Genomic DNA, 22,789 nt, shown 5'->3' on the forward strand with positions numbered 1-22,789 from the left:
ACATGACTCAAAATTGCACATTGTTTTTTATTGCAAACTTGGATTTACAGTGAAAGATAAAAAGAACGGTATGGTATAATACATGAATTTCAAAGCCATGCATATTATTCTACGATTAACAATATATGTGACTACAATGGGGAAAATAACAGTGGATATGTTGGCATATATTACAGTACAAGCCATTACAGTACAATTACAGTATTATAGAAAAATAGTCAATTGTGGTAGAATGACTCTTAATAATTTTACCTCAAATTTCCATAATAACAATAGAAAAGTTCAGCTTAGAAAGAATAGCCGGGTCCTACTTTATCTAAATGCACATACACACACAAGCCAGGGGTTATATAAAAGTAAGAAAAGGTTATGAATCCCCCCCCCCCCTCAAAAAAAAGAAAAAAAAATTCTCTCATACTCACACTGCACCGGGCACTTTCAAACTTTTCCTGAGCTCCTAAACTCTCCACAAATTGGGGCAAATAATCTCTGCTAGCCAGATTGCAGCCCTTAAGGTAAGAGTTGACAGTTTATTGCAAAATGATGGGAACGGATGACAATGAAATGCGCTTTCTAAATTAAATTCCTTTCCCGTCCTACAGACATTTCCTCAAATGCAGTTATTTCTGCCATTCCATTTGATGGAACTCATTAAGAATTCCTCACAAATGACATTCATCAAAACCGCTGCATGATTTTCACTTGGAGCTATCGGTTCCTCTTTACATGCTGTGCCTTTTCATTTGCCGCATTGCTGTTGCAGCACGTTCTCTCTGTACTCTTTCTTGTCTTGACTTTCATCACGTTCCTTCTTCTTGCCATTGTTATCTCTCTCTCTCTTTTCCCAAAATCCCCTCACTTATAAAAATGTTATCTTTGGTTTCCATTCTTCTGACTACAAGGCATTTCATGACCACCACATTACACCTTTCCCACCACTGCCAATTCCAATTATGTAGGAACTGTCGTCATTTATTCCTCTCTCTTTTATCATTTCCTGGTGTTGACTAGTCTCTCTATCAGGGCTCTTCGCGTCCTCTGCACTTCCTCTCCCAGCCTTTCAATCTCTGCTTTCAAACGCTCGTTCTGCTCTGTCAGCTCCTGTACCTTCCTCTCGTTCTCCTGCTCCCTTTCTTTGCGACTCTTTTTGGTAGACGAGTAGGACGAGCGCTGAGTGGAGGAGGCGAAAGAGGACAAGGCACAGTTGGCCCTCTCGCTGGTGGTCCTCTTACGTTTTCCCAGGCGGGAGGATGGGTAGACGGAAGGGGAAGAGACAGGTGAAGATGGAGAAGAGCAATTTTGAGATGGTGACTGTGAAGCTGAAGAGGAGCAGGATGGAGAATCTGGGACACAGGGCAGTTCCTCTTCACTGGCTGAGGGAGATGCAGGGTGGACATTATTAGCCTGGTGGTGTTGATGGTGGTGGTAATAATAGCCACCGCTGATCACTGCTCCGCTCGTATCCACCATTCCCACTCCTCCTTCACTCAGCAACTCAAAGAACTCTGGAGGCAGCAGGTCACTGCCTCCTCCTGTCGAGCTATCTCCACTTCTCCCACTCTCAGCCTCTACCTGCCGCTCCTCTGCAACAGCTGGACTCATGCAGGAGGAGGAGGAAGAGGAGGATGATGATGAGGTGTGATGCAGAGGCTGGGTGCTGTGGATCTCCTCTGTTGCCCTCTGGACACCCTCGCCCCATGACTGGCTTCCGTCAGTCAACCATGTCAGAGAACAACTCTCCAGAACATCCAGAAACTCCGGCTCCTTCTACAAGCACAAAAGGCACAAAACATTAATACCGTTTGAAACACATCAAATATTGCAATGCAGGTAAACCTTATGTTACTTAGTAAAGTAAACACACACACTCACACTCATCGTGGGTGTGATAGCCATTTCGTTCCTCAAACTACTGACCTCGGTGCATGTGGGGGCACGTGCCAGTTTTGCCCCTCCTGTGTCAGAGCCCAGAATATCCTGCAGGTCCTCATACCACGCCTCCAACTCTGCACCATACAATGGCCCCACACCAGGGGGGTACGGCGGGGGCAGGTGTAGCCACTCGGCAGTCATCTCGCCAATCAGTCGCAACGCACAGATACTCGGCCACACGGTTCACACTGGACCTGAGAAGGGAGGGGTGGCCATCCAATCCAGGAGGGATAAAGGGAGAAAGAGTGCAAAGCAGCTCCACGTTAGATGGCGTCACAATAACTCCACCTTTATTTAATCATTAATGTTCAGCAACCAGTTAAGTAATGTTGTATGCAATGATGAAGAATGATCTGTATAACAACAGTAAATAAGGCATTCAAGCTTAATCCTAAATTATATAACTGAGTATAAAGTGAGCTAGATGAAAGTACATTATATTGTGTAATCAACCGGAATAACAGTGACACTAAGTGAGGAAATTAAAGTACTGCAACTAAAACATTGTTAGAGAATTTAAAAAATACATGTATGAAAAACTGGCAGCTTAGTTTCAGTTGTCTTGATAATAAAAATTAAAAAATTCACAAGCATGCAGCATTTAATGTGTCAAATATGAAAAGGTCAATTTTACCTTTAGAAAGTCTCTGTTAATCAAGTCTGCCAATGTGTTGGAGATAGCTTGTCCCAACAAATCTGAAAAGAAAATACATTTGGTATGTTAGGTTTCACAATGACGTTAAAAATGTTTCTTCTGACAGCTGAAATCTGCTGAGACTTCAGAACCAAAATGATGATTTGCTCAAACAGAGCTGGAAACAAAAGGTGACTGGAATAAAACCATTCATGTCTGCTTTGGAGAATTATGACCAAATAAAATAAAAATAAAAAACAAAAATAACTGATGATATGATCAACATGAGAAATTAAAAAAAAACGATAATCCAGCCTGATAATTATAGTAAACAAAGACCCCAAAAAAATGCTCTCTACTGCGCCCCCTGCTTTTTACGGTCCTCAAAACACGCTGGGGATCGATAAACAAGTGGTGAAATGATGAAGAAACTGATCGATCTCAGCAGGTCTGACAGTCAGATCTGTTTTTATTAATTGCTCGCTGCTGTCTTAAAAATGTTTCCACACAAAAGACAACACAATGACACTGAAGCTTTTAAATACAACACATCAATAAGGATTTGGTCTTTTCTCCTTTGATGTGCAAATAGAAAATTAAACACCGTTACACGGATGTAACTATGGCCAAAATAAAAAATAATCCCAGTTTATCCTGATGTCTAGTGTCAAAGTGGGATGGGAGAGCCATGCATTAAACTTTAGCTTTTTTTTTTTTAAAAAAAAAAAAGGATTACTACTCCGTTAAATGACTGTTCTCATATTAATATAAGGGTATATTTTCCCTGTTTTAGTCAGATTACATGTCCACTGTAAACCAAGACAATTACGTCATGGAAATGTTAAGTCCAGCAGGAGGAATGGGCGAAACAAAAGGAAACGTACAAGAAAAAAAGGAAAAAAACAAAAAGTGGGCTGGGAGGAAGGGATAAAATAAAAAAAGAGCTATTCATGCTGTGATTAAACTTAATTAAGATTAAGATTTAAAGACGTGTGCGCGTGCAGCTGTCAAAAATAACAGCCAAAAGTCAACAGCCCAGACTATTCCTGTCAGACGCTACACAGTGTCTGCTGGATAGAATATGTTACACGTGTTTAAATGTAATGACACGAATTATTTTAATTTTCAACCACAAAATTTACAAAAATGTGTTTTTCTGGCCACTGTCAATCCGAAACATCCAAACTTACTAGTTCAGAAGTCCGTTTTTTAGATCGATAACTCGTCAAAAACAAAACACATGAAGTTGACACAAGTCAATGTTAAATTATGATTGATTAAGACAACTGTTATTCTAAAAATGGCACCGGGATATCTGCCAATAAACATGCACATTCTTCCTCTTTGCACAACATGGGACCAGTCCAAAGTAGCCGTCAGTCACTCCCTCAGTCACTGAAAAAACATCGACGAACTCTCAACAACTATCAGTAAAAATGTCCACTTACCCTTTTTCTTTTATTCGCTCGCCTTCTCGACTGTCTTGAATTCGTATGTAGATATTTTTGTAAAAATTGGTGATAGCTCATGATAACCATTGTTCAGTCTTGACGGCTGAATGTGATTTTACGGAAACTCCCGGCGGTGTTTATATTGAGGGCGAGGTCAACCAAACTATGCATGGGAAGGTAGATTCACCGCAACCTAACATGGAGGATATTAAGCGACGTTTTAGCGTCCAATCAGGAGACTTGAGTTAAGATCTTTTCCTTGACGACATCCAATAGGGTGGCGTAGAATCACCATAGAGGCGGGGCGTAGCGTCGTCCTGACTGGTTGCGCTCCTCCAGCCTGTATAGTTTGTACGAGCAGCAATTGTGATGCAGTCATAAGACGGCCAGGACGAATTTGGGGCGTATGGGAGTCACATGAAAGGAATGATGCAATGCTTGGCAACCAGTTTCTAGCTGGGGATAACACCAGCAGAATCAGAACATGTTTTATTAAACAGTGTTGGCTCTAACAAAATCTAAAAATATACATATATGCATGGATATCTCATGTCGAAGAATTGTTTGTTTCCGGAACACAAAAGCTGAATCGATTTTCTTCTTTCGAGTTGTTTTTTTTATATATATAGTGGTTTAAAAAAAATCAGCCAATCCATTTAGCGCTTACTTGTTCGTGACGTGTTTATTAATTGTGTTGCCATCCGCTTGTTTTTTTACCAGACTTTGTGTTTTTTTTTTGTTTTTTTTTAACAGGTGTTGTCTAAAAGTTTACACCGGGAATACACACCAGCTCTACGCCCACGACAAAAACAAAACAAACAAAAACACAAGGGGAATTTAAAACAAACAAACAAACAACAACAAAAAAACAACCTGTCCCTTTAGGAACTTATATTTTTACATGACAGGTGTCGCTTATTTGTCATGCTTTTGTAGCGTAAGTGTCAACCTTTGACTGTGCGCGCGCACGCACGCACATAACGCACGCTCTCTTGCCGCTCCGTCAGATATCAAAACACACGCGGTGGAGCGTCTGGCGCGCGCGAGCCGCCGCCGCTGCTGCTGCTGGGTGTGATCCCTCCACCAGCAGACACCGACTGTCCCGCCGTCTGATGTCCGGCTATATGTTCAGCTGTTGTTGATGATGATGGTGATGATGATGAAATTCTTCATTAGTCAGGGAGAAAAAAACTTTAAACTTCATCCATACTCTGATATGTGTCTGTTATCTTTAATAAAAACAACACAATATTCGGCTATTTTAACGCAATTCAACATAATCCAAGATCGAAATTGAAATTAATGATAAAGGCTGACCTCAAACTATGATTTTATGACGTTTTTTTATGATGATGATGTTATGTTGTTAAGGTTTATTGCTAAACGATTGAAAAACATCACTGAGAAACACAGACACGCCATGTTTACAACAAATTGCCGGTTGAAATGTTACTTTTTATACATCATATTAATGTCCCTGACACTATAAAAACAACTGAAGTACATATTGTGTATATATATATATTTTATATATGTATATATATGTATACACTTATGTAACATACTTGCAGATATAAGGATAATTAATATTTATAACATACACATAATTACACCTGTGTGGCTCCACAGAATGAATACAAGTCTATCACCCTGTAAACAACTTTATGGCAGACATTAAATTTGTGTACCTTGAGGACAGAAAGGCACAAAGTTCAACAAGGTCACCGTCTCAGACACACAATGGATGACGCAGTGACGTCCTATAGATATCATATAGAGTGCTGGAACGTGATCCTTCACAATGTAAACAACAGCCATGGCGACAACAACAACAACAACAACAACAGAATAGCAGAATTAAACGAGGTTTCATCGTATTACACACTCCTGACACTTTCTGCCCTAATCCCAAACTCAGCACACACAAACTGTTTTCCCATGCACGGCGCCACGTGCACGCCTCAACATGCACAGCCCCATAGCAACAGCGCCAAGTAGCGAATAGAAAGCTCAAATACTGTCTCTAGGACCCGGGTTAAAGCGCTGCAGGAAGCACCGCGAACACGTCACGACTTGAGTGGCTGTTGCTGAGTAGTTCAGCATACTTTTCTCTACACCCCCCCCCCTCTCCCTCTCCTCTCCATCCACCCTGCCGTCTGTTTATTTTGTCAGTCCCGTCGTCTGTCTGTGTTGTAGTCATTACAAAACACTGTTTACAAGCACACATCTAGGTCTCTTTATGGTCTGATAACAATATTGATGCTTTTTTTATCATTAAACAAACAAAAGTAATAAAATAAATTAAAACAAAATAATATAGTTTTAATAGATGTTATTCTCTTCTATTATTAGTAATACTTGTTATTATTACAGGAGTGTGAACAAGTGCTGCAAACTGTCTGATAATATGGATGAGCCACAGTCCACACACTGATGGGTGTATTTGAAGGGTGTTGTTGTAATGCGTATGTTCTCTGTAATCCCTGTAATCTGTAAAATGTGTGTATTATTAGATATAAACATATATCAGAATGTGAGTCTTTTCAACTGATATTATTTCTCTATGTTGAATTATAAATTTATCATTTCAAACAATCAAAACAAAGCATAAAACACACATCATCCAACATGACAATATGACCTGTATGTTTATCTGTTATAACACAGCAAGTGAAACAAGTAAACTTCACAGTGCTTAAAAAAACTGAGAAAATTTTAATTAAATTCTAAAAATGGTTGTAATATTGTTTGATCTTTGCCGTGCTGCCACGCTGATTTAAAACAAGAGCTTGCGTTTGAAATATAACCACAATATGACTCTAAAAAATAAATGTGATGGTGTGATGTTTGAATGTTTGAAGTTATTATCCCTCTAAGAGTAAAAAAAATGTTTAAATGGTTTTCTTTTGTTTGACTGGCAGAAAGAGTCTAGAGAATTTCCAGTCACCACATCATGTTCTGTTCCCCTCCGTCCTGTGCCCTTGGTCAAGGCTCCACACCCAGTTTCTATCGACACACACACACACACACACACACCAGCTGTCGGAATCCTTCCCCACTCTGATACTCTCTGATACAGCTGTTAACAGCAACACTGGAGATACAGTAAATCCTATTTTGTATCCTGGCATGCCCTTCCTCATACTCTTTTTCCTGACCACCACCCCCCACCCCCACCCCCCTCACCTCACCTGACCGAGAGGTAAACCTCCTGACTATTTTAAAAAAACTGTGTAAGACACAGTCAACAGACAACAATGGGGTTTTTTTAGATAAAATCTTGTCTTCCGTGTGATGCAGTCATGTCAGTGTGAGATGAAGATGTGACAGACTATCTTTCAGCTTTGGGTCTCTACATTAATGACTGTTGCTCATCTCTCATCAGCTGAGGTCAATGCTGCAATAATTATGAAATCCAATAATCAATGTATTTCCTCAGAAGCTTCTCTCATGAATCCCACCAGTAACCAATTATTTCGAGTTAATTTCGACTCACTCTGTCACATCTCGTCCAGATCTACCAGCTAAGCGTCATGTCTACTTGTTGAGATTTCTGTGTTTGGAGCTTTAGGAGGACTTTGCAGACAATCCTGTTAGCCTGTTAAACCCTGTTTACCTACTGAGCCTCACCTATCTTCGCCCCATCTTCTCCGTCTTCCCTCGTTTTCATTCGCTATGAGCCTCATTCTGCCCCACGACTGTAGGCTGCTCACTCTATTTTACGCTGCTAACCTCCGCCCACCTCTTCTGTCCTTCTATTCTGCTTCAACACAGGCTCCTCACCTGTCCAGACCCATTCAGGAAAACTTGACAAATGGTTGCAGAGGTCTTTGTGTGATTCGCTTTCTATTCTCTGGTGCTCATTTTATTTGATAAATCTTTATTTCCAGGCTTTTCTTACCTTTGCTTTATTTTCAGCTTTGTTACTAGAAATGAATTTGATGAGAAAGAACAGTACAGCTTTTATATTTTGTTATTTTTTTCATTTAAAACCACTATCAGTGCTTTGATTTCTTCATTCACATATGTGTCAAAGATAAAAACAAACAAAAATAAAAGACCAGGGCACACACACACACACACGCCTAAACAGAGACTGTAGGTACATTAAACTTTAAAGGCCTGTCTGAACAGGTGGGTTTACAGCCAGTGAAACACACAGTCCAGGTTCTTACACCAGCCCTTTCTTCCTCTCCTCATAGATTTTCCCATATCAGCACCAGAAACAGAGATTTTAGAGCAATTGGTGCTATACAGCCTCGTCTGTGTTCAGCTGCTCCGAGCTGCCCGAGGACTCACTTTGTCCAGCAGAGTAAATGACAGATGGGGCTGATAGTACAGGCTGTATGTAAGTAGCTGCATTTATAGTCAAGAATGATATGATGAATGTTTTGAATCATTCAGCTAAAAAAAACCAATAGAAACTATGCATTATCAGTCCAAGACTCAGGACAAGAACATTGTTCTTAGCTGTCCTTTTAGTAAATGATCAGTATTTGTGTGGGAAGTGTGTCTTAAGTCACGGTGCACTGAGCTGACCCAACCTACTACACCCAAAATAGAAGGACAAATGCGGTATAACATGATACAGTACAGTACGCGGCATGTCTCTGTGCTCATCTGGGGCATTCCCTTCTAAGCTGGCACTCTGGATCTAATTCCCTTTAAGTTACACTTGATATGTCCTATCTGAGCAGGCCGGTCCTCTCAGCTCCACACCACATGTAGGGGGAAAGTCCACCTAGTTATGTCTGCTGAAAAAAGAAAAATGGAACAAAGGTGATTAAACAGAGTTATAATCAACCTCTCTCATAGGTTGAACTATTAATCCCCCTTTTTATGGCGGCTTGTCGTGGCGGTTACTTAACTCTCAGGAGCTGCTGGGTCCGGATGACTCACCACAATCACCTGATCCTTGCCCTGCTTTCAGTTATCAGTCGGCCTTTGTGTCTAATACCATCACCTGGCTTCAAACATGACCTAGCTTTTTGTTTTAATGCTTTTTAAAAACCAACTAATGCCAGATGGATTTGAGGTTGACCTCAAATTCATTGAGTTCTTCATGTTAATTTAGATGGCACACCAGAGAGCTGCAGAGGTTTTTTTGTGTTATAGTTTTTAGCACATTTTCTCATTGTCATTCATACTCACCATCATAAATTAGAGCAACCTTTTGCCTTTAAATCCTTAAGAATAATGGTAAAAGTTTCTAATTCTGTTTTTAGATGACAAACAATTAAGGCCAAAACCAGGGTTCAGGTCACATTTTCCAAACCATTTGTTTTTTTATGCCATAAAGAAGAGTTTATACAAAATGTTTAGTGAAGGTTAATATTATCTGTTACAGTTAATTTCCATTGCTGTGATGGAGTTCTTTTTAGTGATTTTTAGCCTGTTAGCTGTTAATGTGGGTTTGACATGTTTTGTTATTAGAGGCTGTGCTGCCACCCAGTGGTCAGAACTAAGACCGCAAATAAAGATTTCTATTGACAGGTGAGGAAAGTAGAATTTAAGGTGCAATACACATTGTAGACAACTAAATGTACGTACTTTGCATTACCAGCTACTTTGACTAAATATCAACTTGTTTTATTTATATGAAAGTGAGCAAAAACAAAAATTAATGATGTTATTAGTTTTTTTTGGTCTGTCAATAATTATTAAATAATGACTTAAAAACGCCCTCATGCCATGAAATAAAAGCAGGAAAGTGTGTCGCACTTTGTTTTATTGATCAGTTTCTCATGACCATAGATGAACAATACAGTTGACTTGTAGGCAATGACAAAGCAGATAAAAGTCTGTCTGTGGTGTCCGCTCCCAGTCATAATAATATAGTTACAAGCGACTGAGCTTCAAGAAACAATAAGGTATACAGGCATATTTACAAGCTTTCCTTTCGTGACGCGGCCCCGACACTCGAACTCACCTCCTCCTGCTACAACATTTCAGGACATTTTTTCTTTCTTTTTTTTTTTTTTACAGTGTTGACAACATGTGTCACCCAACATTAATGTGATCCACTTAATTTGACCAATGTTTACAGTACAAATTCCATAGTAGTGTGAACCTCCAAAAGGAATGGGAGTTTCATGTTTTAATAATAATAATTATAAAAACAATTCAGTCTAAAACTCATTAAGCGTATGAGGGGCTGCGATAGTGGCATGTATAGAGTGGACAAATGTGTTTTCAGTTTGATGCAAGAGAAAGGAAGGGAAAGAAAAAAGGGTGGACGAGAGCATTTGGTCTCCTTATTTTAGTGATTCCATCTTTTCCAACTTTCTAACGTTCCACTTTGTGAAAAAAGGCAGAGACAGAAACGGAGAGCAATAGAGAGAGAGATGGCCAGAAAGAAAGGTATTAAACCCCAATCCCCCTCTCATCCGTTCTCTCGAGCCAACTCTTAATTGTCCATTTTCTACACTCATCTGGACCGGTCCAAGCGCTGCCACTGTTTATTTAGAAACCTTCTTCATCCGCTGATCTAGTGCAGCAAAGTTCTCCTCGATAGCCACCAGATTTTCCTTCATTGTTTGCTGGACCTGTCATGAAAGAAACAAAACATCAGAAAAAGCTTGTAACAACAAAGGAACATTCATGTCATCACTAGAAATCCTCAGTGTAATCCATAATACTAATACTACTGTTGTCACAAATTGTCTGGATAAGTTTCATCAACATGCATTCACATTCAATTTCTTAGTAAGTTAAAAGTGAAAAGACTATTGATGATGTCCATGGCTCTCCATAATAATAATAACTGAAAAAAAACTATTGACAAGCCTTGAGGATATTTTACACCAAAATATAAAAGGAGTCTGGGAAAAGCAAAACCGAGACTTTCCTAAAGTTTTAAAAAAAAACTTTATTTGATAAGACACACTTCGATCTAGCCATAAGCCTTGAACTGTGACAGCACCGGCTGATTGTGGACTGAGCCTTGAAGAGGCTTTATACAGTGTCTACTCTTGTTACAGGAAAGTGTACTCTGTTATTTTGGGTCACAAAAAACAATATTTCCCGGACTCTAAAGTCTATTTGAAGATGATCTTTTATATACATGTATTCCACCATATGAAGAAGTTATTGCCAAGTGTTTGATTACATTCAAACCTTACTTTAATTAATTGATTTTGGTCACTTAAATGCAGACTAGGTTCTGTGAGATCTTACAGTGTATATGTACCAGTGAAGAGTTTCTGTGGTGTCAGTAGTAGCTCATGAGTTGGACATTTAAGTGGCCAAACCTGTTATTATTCAGTTCCCACACCCAGTGCTATTCTGTTCTGCAGGGCTGTGAACGTCTTACCTGTGTTAGCAGGGTGTTGTTGTCTTTCAGAGAGTTGTTGATCATCTGCTGAGTGGTATCCAGGTGAGTCAGCAGCTGGCCAAACTGCATTGCTGTGAAATAGAGCGAAAATGTTGGAAGATCAAAGTATGAGCTCCTGAAAAGAATTGATAAACTGAGGCAAGGGGATGAATGCAAATCTAACCTGAAAGCACAATGAACACTGGGTTGAATGACCAAACAAGTTATTTATTAGTACAAAAAGATCAGGAGAGGGGAAAAAAAAGTTGCAGCTAGAATCTATTGAGCTGCAGACTGTGACGGATTGCTGCAAACAGAAGCTGGATGATAAATGACCTCTTTCAGCTCTCAGAGCTGAATTATCGATACAATCTATTAATGCTAAGGTTCCATTTTCATGTGCTAAATAATAACAAGATGATAATGTGATGTGAAATATCTTGCATCTTTCTCCCCAGGAGGAGGGGGTGTTTAACAGTATTGCAATTTTTTTTACTAATTCTGTGACCATTTTAAATCTCCCTCAGTGATTTTTCTTTTTTTTTTGCCCTCTGTTATAGCAAAACGACATGGTTTATGCTAATTCCATTATCCATTTGAATCCCATTTTCACTTAGTTTTTCATCTTTTGTCTCACTCAGACATTTGTGAAGTATCGCTTCATTGCCTGATCCGGATCCACAGCCTGTTTTTGTTCTGTGGCAACATCCTACATATTTCAAATTTTTAATGCCACACCCCACCCCCACTAACCTACATACATTCTCTCCTTGAACTCTCATGGGTGTCATTTCAAGGTTCCTTTTTCCACACATAAAAAGAACATAAATTATCAAAGCTCTCATTGTTATTGCCCTTACTGGGGTAAAATGTACCCCCTAGAGCAATAACGTTCCAATATTTGTAATATGAACCAATTACTCACGTGCAGTAATACAGTAGTCATTTAAAGTTTTTGTGAAATTCAACACCAGGAATCTTAACAGGTCATAGATATTGTATGCGAGTCTATGTTACCTTGTTCGTGCAGCTCCTTGACAGCAACAAGCCGCTGCACCACCTGAGGTATGGAGGTGGACACAGCATCCCACTTCTGCACCACGTCATACAGCTGTGACACCTAACAGACATACATACAGGGGCAATTGTTAAGCAGATGTCCTCTATTCACACAGCTGATTGTGGACATTTTCTGACTGAGCCTTATGTTCTTCAGACCACAGTCTTTATTTTTTTCAGAAAATCTATTCCATGATATTAAGCATTATAATGTCATTGTTACAAACCTAATCTGCCCTCTGGTGGTCTATTAACAAAATCATAAAGTAAAAAAATTAAATGAAATATGCTGAGGTGAGTCTTCAATTCCAAGTGCTTCAAAATATAAGCAAGTATTGACATACGATGATTACCAACCTTGTTTTGTGTTTCTGCATCCTCAATGGCTGCCTTGTGTTTAGCAATCTCGTTCATCTTCCCAAGGACACTCTGGAGGGCAGAGAAAACACACAATACAAAGTCATGCATTCTTTATCAGACAGCTGTAAAAAAGAATACTGGCAGTACTTCACAACATACTGCACCACAGGTAACCCAACCATATGGAAAGGTTGCATATTTGAAAAGTTAAGAAAAAATACAGCAGCTCGCCACAGTCGGCTGAAGTCAGAACACATTCCACATAACAGTGCTGTAAACTTTTCCTTCATGACACACACTTCTGGCCTAGTTCTTAAATAGCTATCAACAATATATATATATATATATATATATATATATATATATATATATATATATATATATATATATACACACACATACACACACATATATATTCATATATTATGGTTTTAGTGTATTTCACTATATACTAAAACCACAAGAATCCAAATAAACCCCTCTATCCTAGAGCTGTATTGGGAACTGTACCTGCAGTCTTGCCTCCACTTGATCCAGAGTAGCAGAGTCCAGAGCGCTGACTTTTGCCTGCAGGATCTCGATGGTGTCCTGATACAAAGAGGCACACACACTTTATATAGAAGACACTTTCAATAACTATGTGTTCCTGCTCCTACTGCTAGCACAGCAGCAATACACAAACTTGGAGGGACTGATGTCATCTTTGAAGTTTGACCCAGTTCTCTGGCTGCACATCAGAGTTACAAACACAAACCCACACAGTGCGTTGCAAAGAAAAGTGAACTTCCTACCATCAAACTGGCTCCTTGTACACCAGCACTGAGAGGTCCCTACATTGTAAACACACACAAAAAAGGAAATGCATTTTACAATGAATGCACCCCCATCCAAGATTTTTGTGGATGGTTACACACAGGAACAGAAGCATGAAATTTAGTGGTGTGAAAGTGAAAGAGAAGCGGATATACAGATTTAGAAAAAAAAAGCATTAGAGAGGATGTGTGTTTGTAAGCAGTGTGTGTGAGTCTGTGTGTACCTGCTTGTCTGATCCTGAGCCAACAGCCATCTCCAGCTCAGCTAGACGCTTCTCCAATTCCGCCATCTATGGGGACAGAACAACACAGGCAACACATGGCTGGCACTGACAACAGCCTCCCATAACACACACGTACACAAACACCCACGCACACACCACGCTCCCTTTTGTTCTATTTATTGCCATTAAATATTCTGGCATTCATCTCATGAGAGTTAAAACGAAGCATGTCCATGAGATCGTATGGATGAAACATTTACTCATTTGCGTGCATCCCAGACACTTGACTCTGCTGTCTTCGTCTCCGTTTCTACCTTACCTTGGCAGACTCGTTGAATTTTTCTTGCTCTGGTCTACTGTGCAGCTCATAGAGGACCACTCCATCTGGGCCCTTAGCTGATACCGTTGGCTTGCTGTCTCCTGCAGCGCTGCCACGGCTGCCCTTCACTGCTTCCAGCTGAGTGAGCAGACGCCTGTGGTAAGAAAGGAAAGGAAAACACAAAGGATTATATGTTCAATACTGTTATCTGTGGTCCTCACTCTTCCTTGCTTCATCTGTCTTCAAAACTGCAAGGTCAAGGTGAGTTTTCATCACTCTCACTTCTAGCAGCTTCTTTTCTTTCCTTTTTCATTTGCCCTCAGACCCATGCTCAGTTGGGCTCTGACATGTTTCTAATCTCTTTCTGCCTTGTCCAGTTTTTATTTTCTGTCCATCAGCCATCAACTGTTGGACAGATACTGCCTCTCTTTCCTTATTTCTGGGTTGAAGTCCAAGCTCAGTGAAGTTTATTTTTCGTCTCTTCTCCCTGAGCATTTCGTCTGTCTACCCCTTTTCTTCCTACCAGACCATCACTTTTATGAGGTTTAAGAGTGTGACGTTCCACATTCCTAAAGCTTGTCCTCACCGTCTCAACTCACCTGGCCAGAGCTCCATCTGGATCAGCCAGGTTGATATGTGCCTGTGGTCCCAGCAGTGTGTCGAGATGGGCAGACACCAGCTGCTGTTTGAGCTGAGCTGCATGCTGGGCAAGTACAACCGGAGTGAGGCGCTCCTCTGCACTGCTTTCCTTTGTAGCAGCCTGAAAGCAGAAGGACACGGATATGAGGTAAGTTTAAAATGCCAGAATTTTCCTTTAACATTTACTATAGCCAACAGTTAATCTGTTTCCCATAAAAGTGGACTTTCTTATCTTAGCATGCACCACTTGACTCCTATTTGCTGCACTTACACTGATGGATGACTGCACATGAATTGAAGAATGTGAATTGTTCCTAGAAGGTCTCTTCTAACACTAAATTTATGCTTGCATATTCAGCGAGCATGGCCGGCGCAAGCTCAAACAATATTATCACTACTACTGCTGGGACAAAGCTTGAATTAGAATTCATAGAGCAGGAAAGCTGCTGTGTGTATGCATCTAAGTTTAATTAGTGTCTTGGTGGAGAGGTCTGAAAAGCAGTTCAATTTGTTTAATCAAAAATCGTTTTAGTGTGAACTTAAAGCTTCTCTGCAGACTGCACTTTGGATTCGCGGGTCTATGTAACTGTGTGAGCTGAGTATAAATATTACACCACTGATATTGTTTTTGCCAAAAGTTTGCCCTCACCTAAATAAATTCGCTATAGGATAGTGTGGAATAAAATGCAGGAAGCTGCCATAATGAAGGAGAGTCTGTCCCTTGCTGACTGTTTCTGGCAAAGTTTCGTTTGTTTGTCTGTGTATCTCAGTGTGTGTTTGTGTTGCTCACAGTCTACCTGGATGGTGTCCACCTCCTGAGTGAGTTCCTGGATCTCGTTCACCAGGCGCTGATACTTCTGCTGGGGCGTCTCCTTTACTCCGCAGCCCTCTCCAAGCTGAAAAAAGACGAGCCAGCAGAAAGAGGGTATGAATATTACACAACAGCAAAGCAAGTTCTAGTACAGCAATCTCACAGTACCACTATCTCAGGCTCTTTGGCTTTACCAGAAAACACATGTAGCGAGTGAAATAAATAATAAAGGTGTTACCCTAAAAATGGATCTCATTCTAGAAGAATAAGAAAAAGTAATGGATTTCTGCTGAACAGAATGTACTCACAATTTCAAATTCTCCAGACTCATAGCCCACTCGCCTGCTTCTACTGATTCTGTCTGAGAAGTCTGTGAGAAACAGAGGAACGCATTGTAAGAAGAGTTTAATAATACTTAGCCTATCAGGCTTCAGTTTTTAGTTACAGTAGCTGTCATGAAAAGGGTTGAATGTGGAGAAGTATCCACTACGAACTGACCAAGTCCCTTAGTGCTGACATGCTTGTCTTTGAACTTGTCATAGGCTGCATTGGGGTTGACCACAATCCTCTCCACGCTGTCACTGCAAAGCTCCTCCTGTTATTAAAACACCAAGTCAGATGAACTTAAAGAAAATCACAAATGGCATATAAAAAATGTGAAGAGAGCAAACACTGGTGCAGTGAGCCAAAAGTCTCAAAGCCACAGGTTGGTAAGATCTGAGTGGAAAACGTATGCTTGATCATGAAGTGCATAATTGCATTATAATCAACATCAGATACCCACATAAATTAAATCCAATAATTATAACTAATGTAGGAGAACCAGATCACTTATAAATAATTTAGACTAGCAGGCAAGAGACAAATAAATAAATTTATCATTTTCACCCTGGAGTAATTGTAGAATCTGAAGAACATCTTTAAAAAAAGGTTTAGCTTTTATATTAAACACAATGTCCATGTGCTCTACTATGGTAAAACAATGTTACGTGAGTGAAAACAGCCAGAGGTCACTAACACTTTCTGTTCTAAATGACAGTTTCTTGATTAGTGATTCTGGGAAGTTATTCTAGGAATAACAGGGGTCATTTGATCAACACTTGATCAATTATGATAGAATTATGTAGAATTCAAACACCACTGACACAGATGTTATGAGTGGACTCACACACAAAAAAATAAAAGGTAACACACAACAAACACAAGACAGTTACACAGATGTTTGGAGGAGGAGGAGGAGGAGGAGGAAGAGGAGGAGAGTTAGTCAGGCTCTTACCAGCTCCTTGGGTTTCCAAAGAGAGTTAGAGAAAATAACAGAAGAGCAGAGGGAGAAGAAAAAAAAGTAGGGGGGAGAGAGAGAGAGAGAGAGACAACACAGATTAATGTGGTTATCACATGCCATGCACACAACAGGAACAGTTGGCCAGGGTCGGGGACAGATAAGAAAGAAAAGCAGTGTTCAGAGAGTTGCTGCTGCGGCTAAGAGCCCTGGAGACACTTTATTCAGACAGCTTATGATGTCTCCAGTTCTTTCTTTCGTCCCCGATTCAGGATGGTAAGATGGTCCATTAACACCAAGTTACTTTCTGTTTTTCTTAACTTACTATTATTATTGAAGAAGATTTTGGTATTTTAAAACAACTATTCGTGAGTCAGAGTAAAGTGCAACAGGTGGATTAAGTCAGGAGATGCATTCTGTTGTAAAAACTGTTAGAATGAGCCTATCCTTAGTAACATGCAGCTGAAATAATCTGCTAAAGTGAACTGAAGCAGCTGATGAACTATACCCAGGTTAAAGCCCCAGTACACTGTGTGAGTAAAAACCTTCTGAGATAATAAACAATATACATTTTGATAATCCGTTAAACATAATGGTTACAATTGTTATATCTTAATCACTTTGTTATATGGGCCTCAAATTAATAAATAAACATAAATGTTGCGATCTAGCTGTGCGAATAGGAAACCAACATTGTCTTACTTGCGACCACCATTCCGATGACATTATTTAAATAAATGCAGATGGTTTTCACCAGCTGGCAAATTTCTACTTCTACTTGCAATGTAACACTGAAATTCACTGACGATTCATTGAACACCCTCAAAATGTAGATTAGACTACATTAGTATTACATTGTATTGCCTACATTAAAGTTTTTACAATATTAAATCCATCTAGCGTAATGTTATCACACAGTGTAAAGAGGCTTTTAGAAAGCACAGTTAGTTTGAATAGTGTGGTTAGCCAGGGAGCAATTGTTAGACCATGTCAGAAGGATAAAAATGGGAACCACTTAAAAAATTTAAACAAAAACACTTTTCTTTCTCCTGTCAAAGTTTAACACTCACAGATACACACTTGAGTCGTCAATGCTTTGTCTATTGCATGACCCAGTGGATGAGTTAATCAATGTTGTTACAGACCCATTAACATCCTTATGCCCTTAAAATGTTTGAATAAAGAGGGGAAAAACATCATTCTGCACTTCAGAACAATCAAGAAGTGATGAATTACAGAGCATAAAAAGGGGTCACACCACCCGCCTATTTGTCATTTTATCCCAATCAATAGAGTTAGAGGGAAAAGGTAGTTATGAGATTAAAAAAACATGCATAAAAACGGCTTTAATCTCACTGAGAGAACAATGGAGCCAGTCTTACTTGTACAAACTAGGGTCCGAGGAGGGTCAAAACAAGGGATAGGGAAGGGGAAGAATGAAAGTGGAAACATGGAAGGGAAAATGCCAATTAGGATTTACTCTGCTGGTCAGTAAACAGCCCAGCAAATCCAGTACAACCAGCCTCCATCAGTGTGCTTCCAAATTGTACTGAAAGGACTCACTGAAATTTCCTGAGACATTTCTCAAAGTCACAAGACCATTGCACTGACACACACATATTCACAGTGAGTTTTGTTTGCTAGTTATCACCAAAGGATCCTTTAGTTTTAGATTAATTTTGCCTATGATGTACTTGTAGGATGTAAAAATGATAAGACAAAATCACATACTGCGTAAGATCAAACTCAATCATACATTCTGATCAATAACAGGATAGACACAATAATGTGATCTTGTGTGTTTTGTTATTATTATTTCACATACACAGTTAGTAGTTATAAATGCAAACATATATTTGCATTTATAGTAAATTCTGACACTAATTCTACTTATGCTATGCAGGACTGATATAGGTATTTTTGACACTAAGTTAATTGTAAACACTTGTTAGCTAGTTAGCTTAATATGCAGCGCATTAGCCAACAGTGAGCAACCCGACAGTTAAAACGTCAACTTACCGACTCAAACTGCGCCTGGTCATCCTCTGGGAGGTCACCGGTCTCGTACACGTCTGGCTCGTTAAAAGCCTATTGAAAAAAATCATGTAAGCAATATATAATACGATTATATATCCTGTTTATTGCCGTTAGCCTGGCCAACGCCCCGGCCCATTCAACAGCACGACTATATACAAACCTCTGCTTCCTGCCACAGAGAACACAATTAACTGAAAAGCTAGCAACTACGGATCTGTAATTATTAGCTGTAGCTATACCATACTTGCAAACAATACGCAAACAACTGAGTCAACAGCTAGTGTTCTTAGCTAACTTAGCTGTCACAGCCTGGAGCTAACATTTCAATACAGCAGTCTGGATATCCGTCCGCTAGCGTTAGCCACTTACAATTCCGGGCAAATTTGCGTATTTAGGATCAGCCATTTTCCACGGGATGCAAAAACGAGAACGACAAATCAACACAGATTCTTATTACAGTCCTTAAAACGAGATAAGCAGCGAAGGAACGAATCTGATGGGGACAAAAGCTAACGATGGATGAGCCAGCAGTCTCTCAGCCGGCGTAGCTTTCCAGGGTGATGTGGTCACTAGTTAGGTTTGACAGCGTGAGCGCTTGGTTTCTATGAAGAAAGGCGGATGGGCGGTGCTGTGTGCGCTGCGTCAATGGAAGACAGTTTGACGGCCTATCACAGAACACAAAACAAACATCCCTTGAAATCGGGAGCGTCATTACGCATGCGCTACTTTATCCAGCTCAATTTTATCACGAATTTAGGTTTTTCTTGTTGTTTTATTTTATTTCCCGTTCCAACACAACACTTTCGCTCATAATTATATTATCTCTAACATCAATTTTGTATTTATTTCACCTTTAATTTAGTTAATTTTTTGTGATAGCGGAACTAACAGAAACGTCTCACGATGGCGCCAAAGGTACAAGCAAGCAACTTAATCAATGGGCCAAAGATTTTTGATTAAGATGATGAGCCACTCCGTTGGAAAAATAAAATATCCAAAGTGTTTTTTAAGAAATAATAAGAAAAAGAGTAGTGCTGTAAGTGTCATGTTTTTGTTTAATCTAGCAACAGCATAACAGCCTACGAATGTTGTGTTGTGTTTTTTTATATATAGGCCTATAGCCTATAGCCTATATATTGTTTATGCAACATTGTGCACTGTGTTTTAAACATTATCCCAATTCATCTATGTCGCAAGGCTCAGCATCAGCAAAGGTCCATATCCTCTGAGGGAAAATTATGGAGCCTTCAGTTCCCACATGACTACCCATGCAAAACAGCATTGCCATGGTGACCATTCTGGTGCAGACATAAAAAAAGATGCTCTCCTCAAAAATTACTTGCTTCAGAAGATATTTCACCAGATGCATAAATACTTTCAGTAAAAGTGTCAAAAAATAAAAGTGAACTTTTCTTATCGAGCATTCAGATAAAAATGAGGCAGAGTTGGTGCTCCTCTCTCTGTTGCTCCGTCCTCATTGGTGCTGATGAGAGAGGATCTGAGCCGCTGTACTTTAGCACGCCCCGCCCCCAGTGTGAGAGAGAGAGCAGGGATGACAGAGATGCAAGGCATGCTTCCGAGAAGCCTGCAGCCTATCCAGACCGCCCGGACCAGTTTGGACTACAGACTACTCCCCGTTTACAACTCTCCATCTGCTCTCCACCGCTCAGCTGCACCTGAGTTTAGTTTGAGATTATTTTAAACAATAAGCACTCTTCAAACTGGTGTTTTATTTTTTGTATATTTCATCAATGATTTTGGATCCTCAAACTCGTAGTTTTCCATTCTTCCAAATGCTTTGCCTGCCGGGGTTTCTTTTCATGTGGGCATAGAAAGGTCTGTGCGTTTCGGTCTGCGTAAAGGCTCTTTAGGAAAGGGCGCACAAGGAATATTGTTTTTTTATTTTTAAGATCTTTCTTTATTTTTATTTTGGAAGCGCATCCACTATTTTTCTTCCACAATGGCTGATGCGAACGCTGAATGCAATATTAAGGTGTTATGTCGATTTCGTCCACTGAACCAGTCCGAAATTACCCGCGGAGATAAGTTCATCCCAATATTTCAAGGAGAAGACACTGTCATCTTCGGGGTAAGTTTTTCCAAATGATTCCCTTTTTCATTTTGTCACCTTTTTCAATGCGGTCGATGAACGCTAGGGGTTACACTTATCATCACACACACACACACACAGATCCTGGCAGGCTGGTGATCCTAAAGGCTGTTGACAGGGATCAAACTAAGTATAGCTGCTATCGATATATGTCCATTAGCATGAAGCATAATTTAGGTGTGTGCTGCTGCTATGAAAGGGCAACAGGGGTTTCCAAAAAGAGCCATTTGGAATCTCATAAAGCCAAGATAAAAATGATGATAAATGATAATTTGTTAGTATAACCTCTTTTTTAATGTTTCAGTCCTAATATCACAAAACTCAACAACAAAAAACTCTGAACAATGCTTCTGGACCCCACCTCTGTCATCCTACAAGGGGCTCATCATTTGCTCTTTCCTTGAGAATTGATCTGCTGAGATTTTGGTGTGTGTGTTCTCTGTCTCACATAATTATGCAGGGATTGATTGATCTGATATTTGATGCATCTTGCAGCCAGCCTTAAATGCACCGGTGAATTATCAGGTGCTGCAAAGATCTAATGAGAGCCATGATTACGCTCTGTGCTCAGTAAATGGATTTTTGGCTTTGTCTCAGTGCAAACTGAACAGAAGCTGTATAGAGCACTGTTGATGCCTTTGGGGAAAATAAAGAAAGGTACTGTTTTATCTGTGAGACAGATATGCACCTGGGGCTTGTGATACATCAACCAATCAGATTTAGCAGAATTACTGGCATGCACGAGGAAGATTAGAGTGCTCTAGATGCAAATGCTTGTGTTGTATGGATGTAAAGCACATCTGGAGTAAGGCTATAATACATATTTCTGTATACAGAAATTGATTTAATGAAATATGTACATTGCACATCACTACACTACACTACACACACACACAGACACACACCCTACTGGCTAACTCACACACAAACACACACACTTACATGCGAGACAGCTTTGTGATAACTGTCCTGCATCTTGGTTGTGGCAGCAGGATGTCTGAATGCTCATTATCGCATTATTTTGATGCTTTTTGAGGATGACACATTGCCATTACAACAGCTTGAAATCATTAATTCCCAGCATCCATCTTGACAACTGTATTTAAATGTATCCTGAGTGTCTTGCAAATGAAAAAGTAACTCAAAATGATTATTCTTGCACAAGATGTCAATGTTTTAAGCCCATATCTGTGGTGAGACACATGAGCACCCTCTTTTGGCCTCATAACAATATCATTTCCTGAAATTCTACATTTAATGCATATATGATTTAGGCTATAACATGTGAAACAAACATGTCTTTTTATCCTACAGATGATTGGAGAACTGTGCTCTGTCTCTATGGCAGGAACCTGCTGCTGTTCCCTGCCACTATGGCAGCATGAGCCTTCAAAACTAATTATACTGTATGTGGAAACAGAATCCTTCAGTCCACTTTTATTACCAGTCATTTAATGTGCTAACCAACCTTTAATTTCTTCCTGTTCTGATGAATTTAATCTCAATTAAATTGATGTGATTAGGGCATTTAGATGTGGAGATGCATTCAGCGTGTTATTTTTCCTTTTATTTGTCTGGAATACTCTTAGAGGAAGTTTCACCTCCTGAGAGCTAAAATGCTGCGGCCGTCACATTGGATCAGGTTTTAAAATACCAGTGTGATAATGCAAGGGCCCTGTAGTGACAGCTATATAAGCACTCACATTTTGACGGTTGATAAAAACAATTGGCATCCGGGCAGCGCTGATGGCTCCGCATTTGTCTGCTGGAGGAAGGCTTCTTCCAGAGCTTGTTAACTGACAGGGGCAAT

At 39.8% G+C, this 22,789-nt stretch overlaps 3 protein-coding genes across 7 annotated transcripts in view; 1 reads left to right on the forward strand and 2 right to left on the reverse strand.

The window, feature by feature from the left end:
* Positions 1–7: 7 nt before the first annotated feature.
* Positions 8–4,165, reverse strand: ddit3 (DNA-damage-inducible transcript 3). Its single transcript, XM_028405947.1, has 4 exons — positions 4,015–4,165; positions 2,567–2,628; positions 1,918–2,126; positions 8–1,767 (listed from the first exon to the last, which is right to left on the reverse strand). Exons 3-4 carry the CDS (start codon positions 2,071–2,073, stop codon positions 991–993), a joined length of 933 nt encoding a protein of 310 aa, XP_028261748.1. The 5' UTR covers positions 2,074–2,126; positions 2,567–2,628; positions 4,015–4,165; the 3' UTR covers positions 8–990.
* Positions 4,166–9,727: 5,562 nt separating this feature from the next.
* dctn2 (dynactin 2 (p50)) lies at positions 9,728–19,463 on the reverse strand. Of its 2 annotated transcripts, XM_028406537.1 has the most exons (15): positions 19,239–19,463; positions 18,852–18,920; positions 16,830–16,835; positions 16,052–16,148; positions 15,862–15,923; positions 15,540–15,638; positions 14,703–14,863; positions 14,104–14,257; positions 13,785–13,850; positions 13,540–13,578; positions 13,259–13,336; positions 12,746–12,817; positions 12,347–12,449; positions 11,330–11,421; positions 9,728–10,562 (listed from the first exon to the last, which is right to left on the reverse strand). In XM_028406537.1, the coding sequence occupies exons 1-15, from the start codon at positions 19,272–19,274 to the stop codon at positions 10,476–10,478; spliced, it is 1,221 nt and encodes a 406-aa protein (XP_028262338.1). In that variant the 5' UTR covers positions 19,275–19,463; the 3' UTR covers positions 9,728–10,475. The 2 variants fall into 2 exon arrangements, with proteins under 2 accessions (XP_028262338.1, XP_028262339.1); XM_028406538.1 differs by lacking the exon at positions 16,830–16,835.
* A 1,297-nt stretch (positions 19,464–20,760) lies between these two features.
* Positions 20,761–22,789, forward strand: part of kif5ab (kinesin family member 5A, b) — a 53,037-nt gene continuing 51,008 nt past the window's right edge. For all 4 annotated transcript variants that reach the window (XM_028405914.1, XM_028405916.1, XM_028405918.1 and 1 more), the window contains exon 1: positions 20,761–20,958. In XM_028405914.1, coding sequence (XP_028261715.1) covers positions 20,830–20,958 — 129 coding nt within the window. In that variant the 5' untranslated portion in view covers positions 20,761–20,829. The remainder of the gene's footprint in view (positions 20,959–22,789) is intronic.

This window comes from Parambassis ranga, chromosome 5 (assembly GCF_900634625.1).
Source record: "Parambassis ranga chromosome 5, fParRan2.1, whole genome shotgun sequence".
NCBI classification, from domain to species: Eukaryota; Metazoa; Chordata; class Actinopteri; family Ambassidae; genus Parambassis; species Parambassis ranga.

Excerpts from the sequence above, each read along its gene's own strand:
- ddit3 (XM_028405947.1), bottom strand. The coding sequence starts at position 2,073 with ATGACTGCCGAGTGGCTACACCTGCCCCCGCCGTACCCCCCTGGTGTG. Across the intron at positions 1,768-1,917 it reads GTGCCCCCACATGCACCGAG|AAGGAGCCGGAGTTTCTGGA; the intron begins GTCAGTAGTTTG and ends TTGTGCTTGTAG.
- dctn2 (XM_028406537.1), bottom strand. The coding sequence starts at position 19,274 with ATGGCTGATCCTAAATACGCAAATTTGCCCGGAATT. Across the intron at positions 12,450-12,745 it reads ATGCAGAAACACAAAACAAG|GTGTCACAGCTGTATGACGT; the intron begins GTTGGTAATCAT and ends TATGTCTGTTAG. Across the intron at positions 10,563-11,329 it reads ACAACACCCTGCTAACACAG|GTCCAGCAAACAATGAAGGA; the intron begins GTAAGACGTTCA and ends CTTTCATGACAG.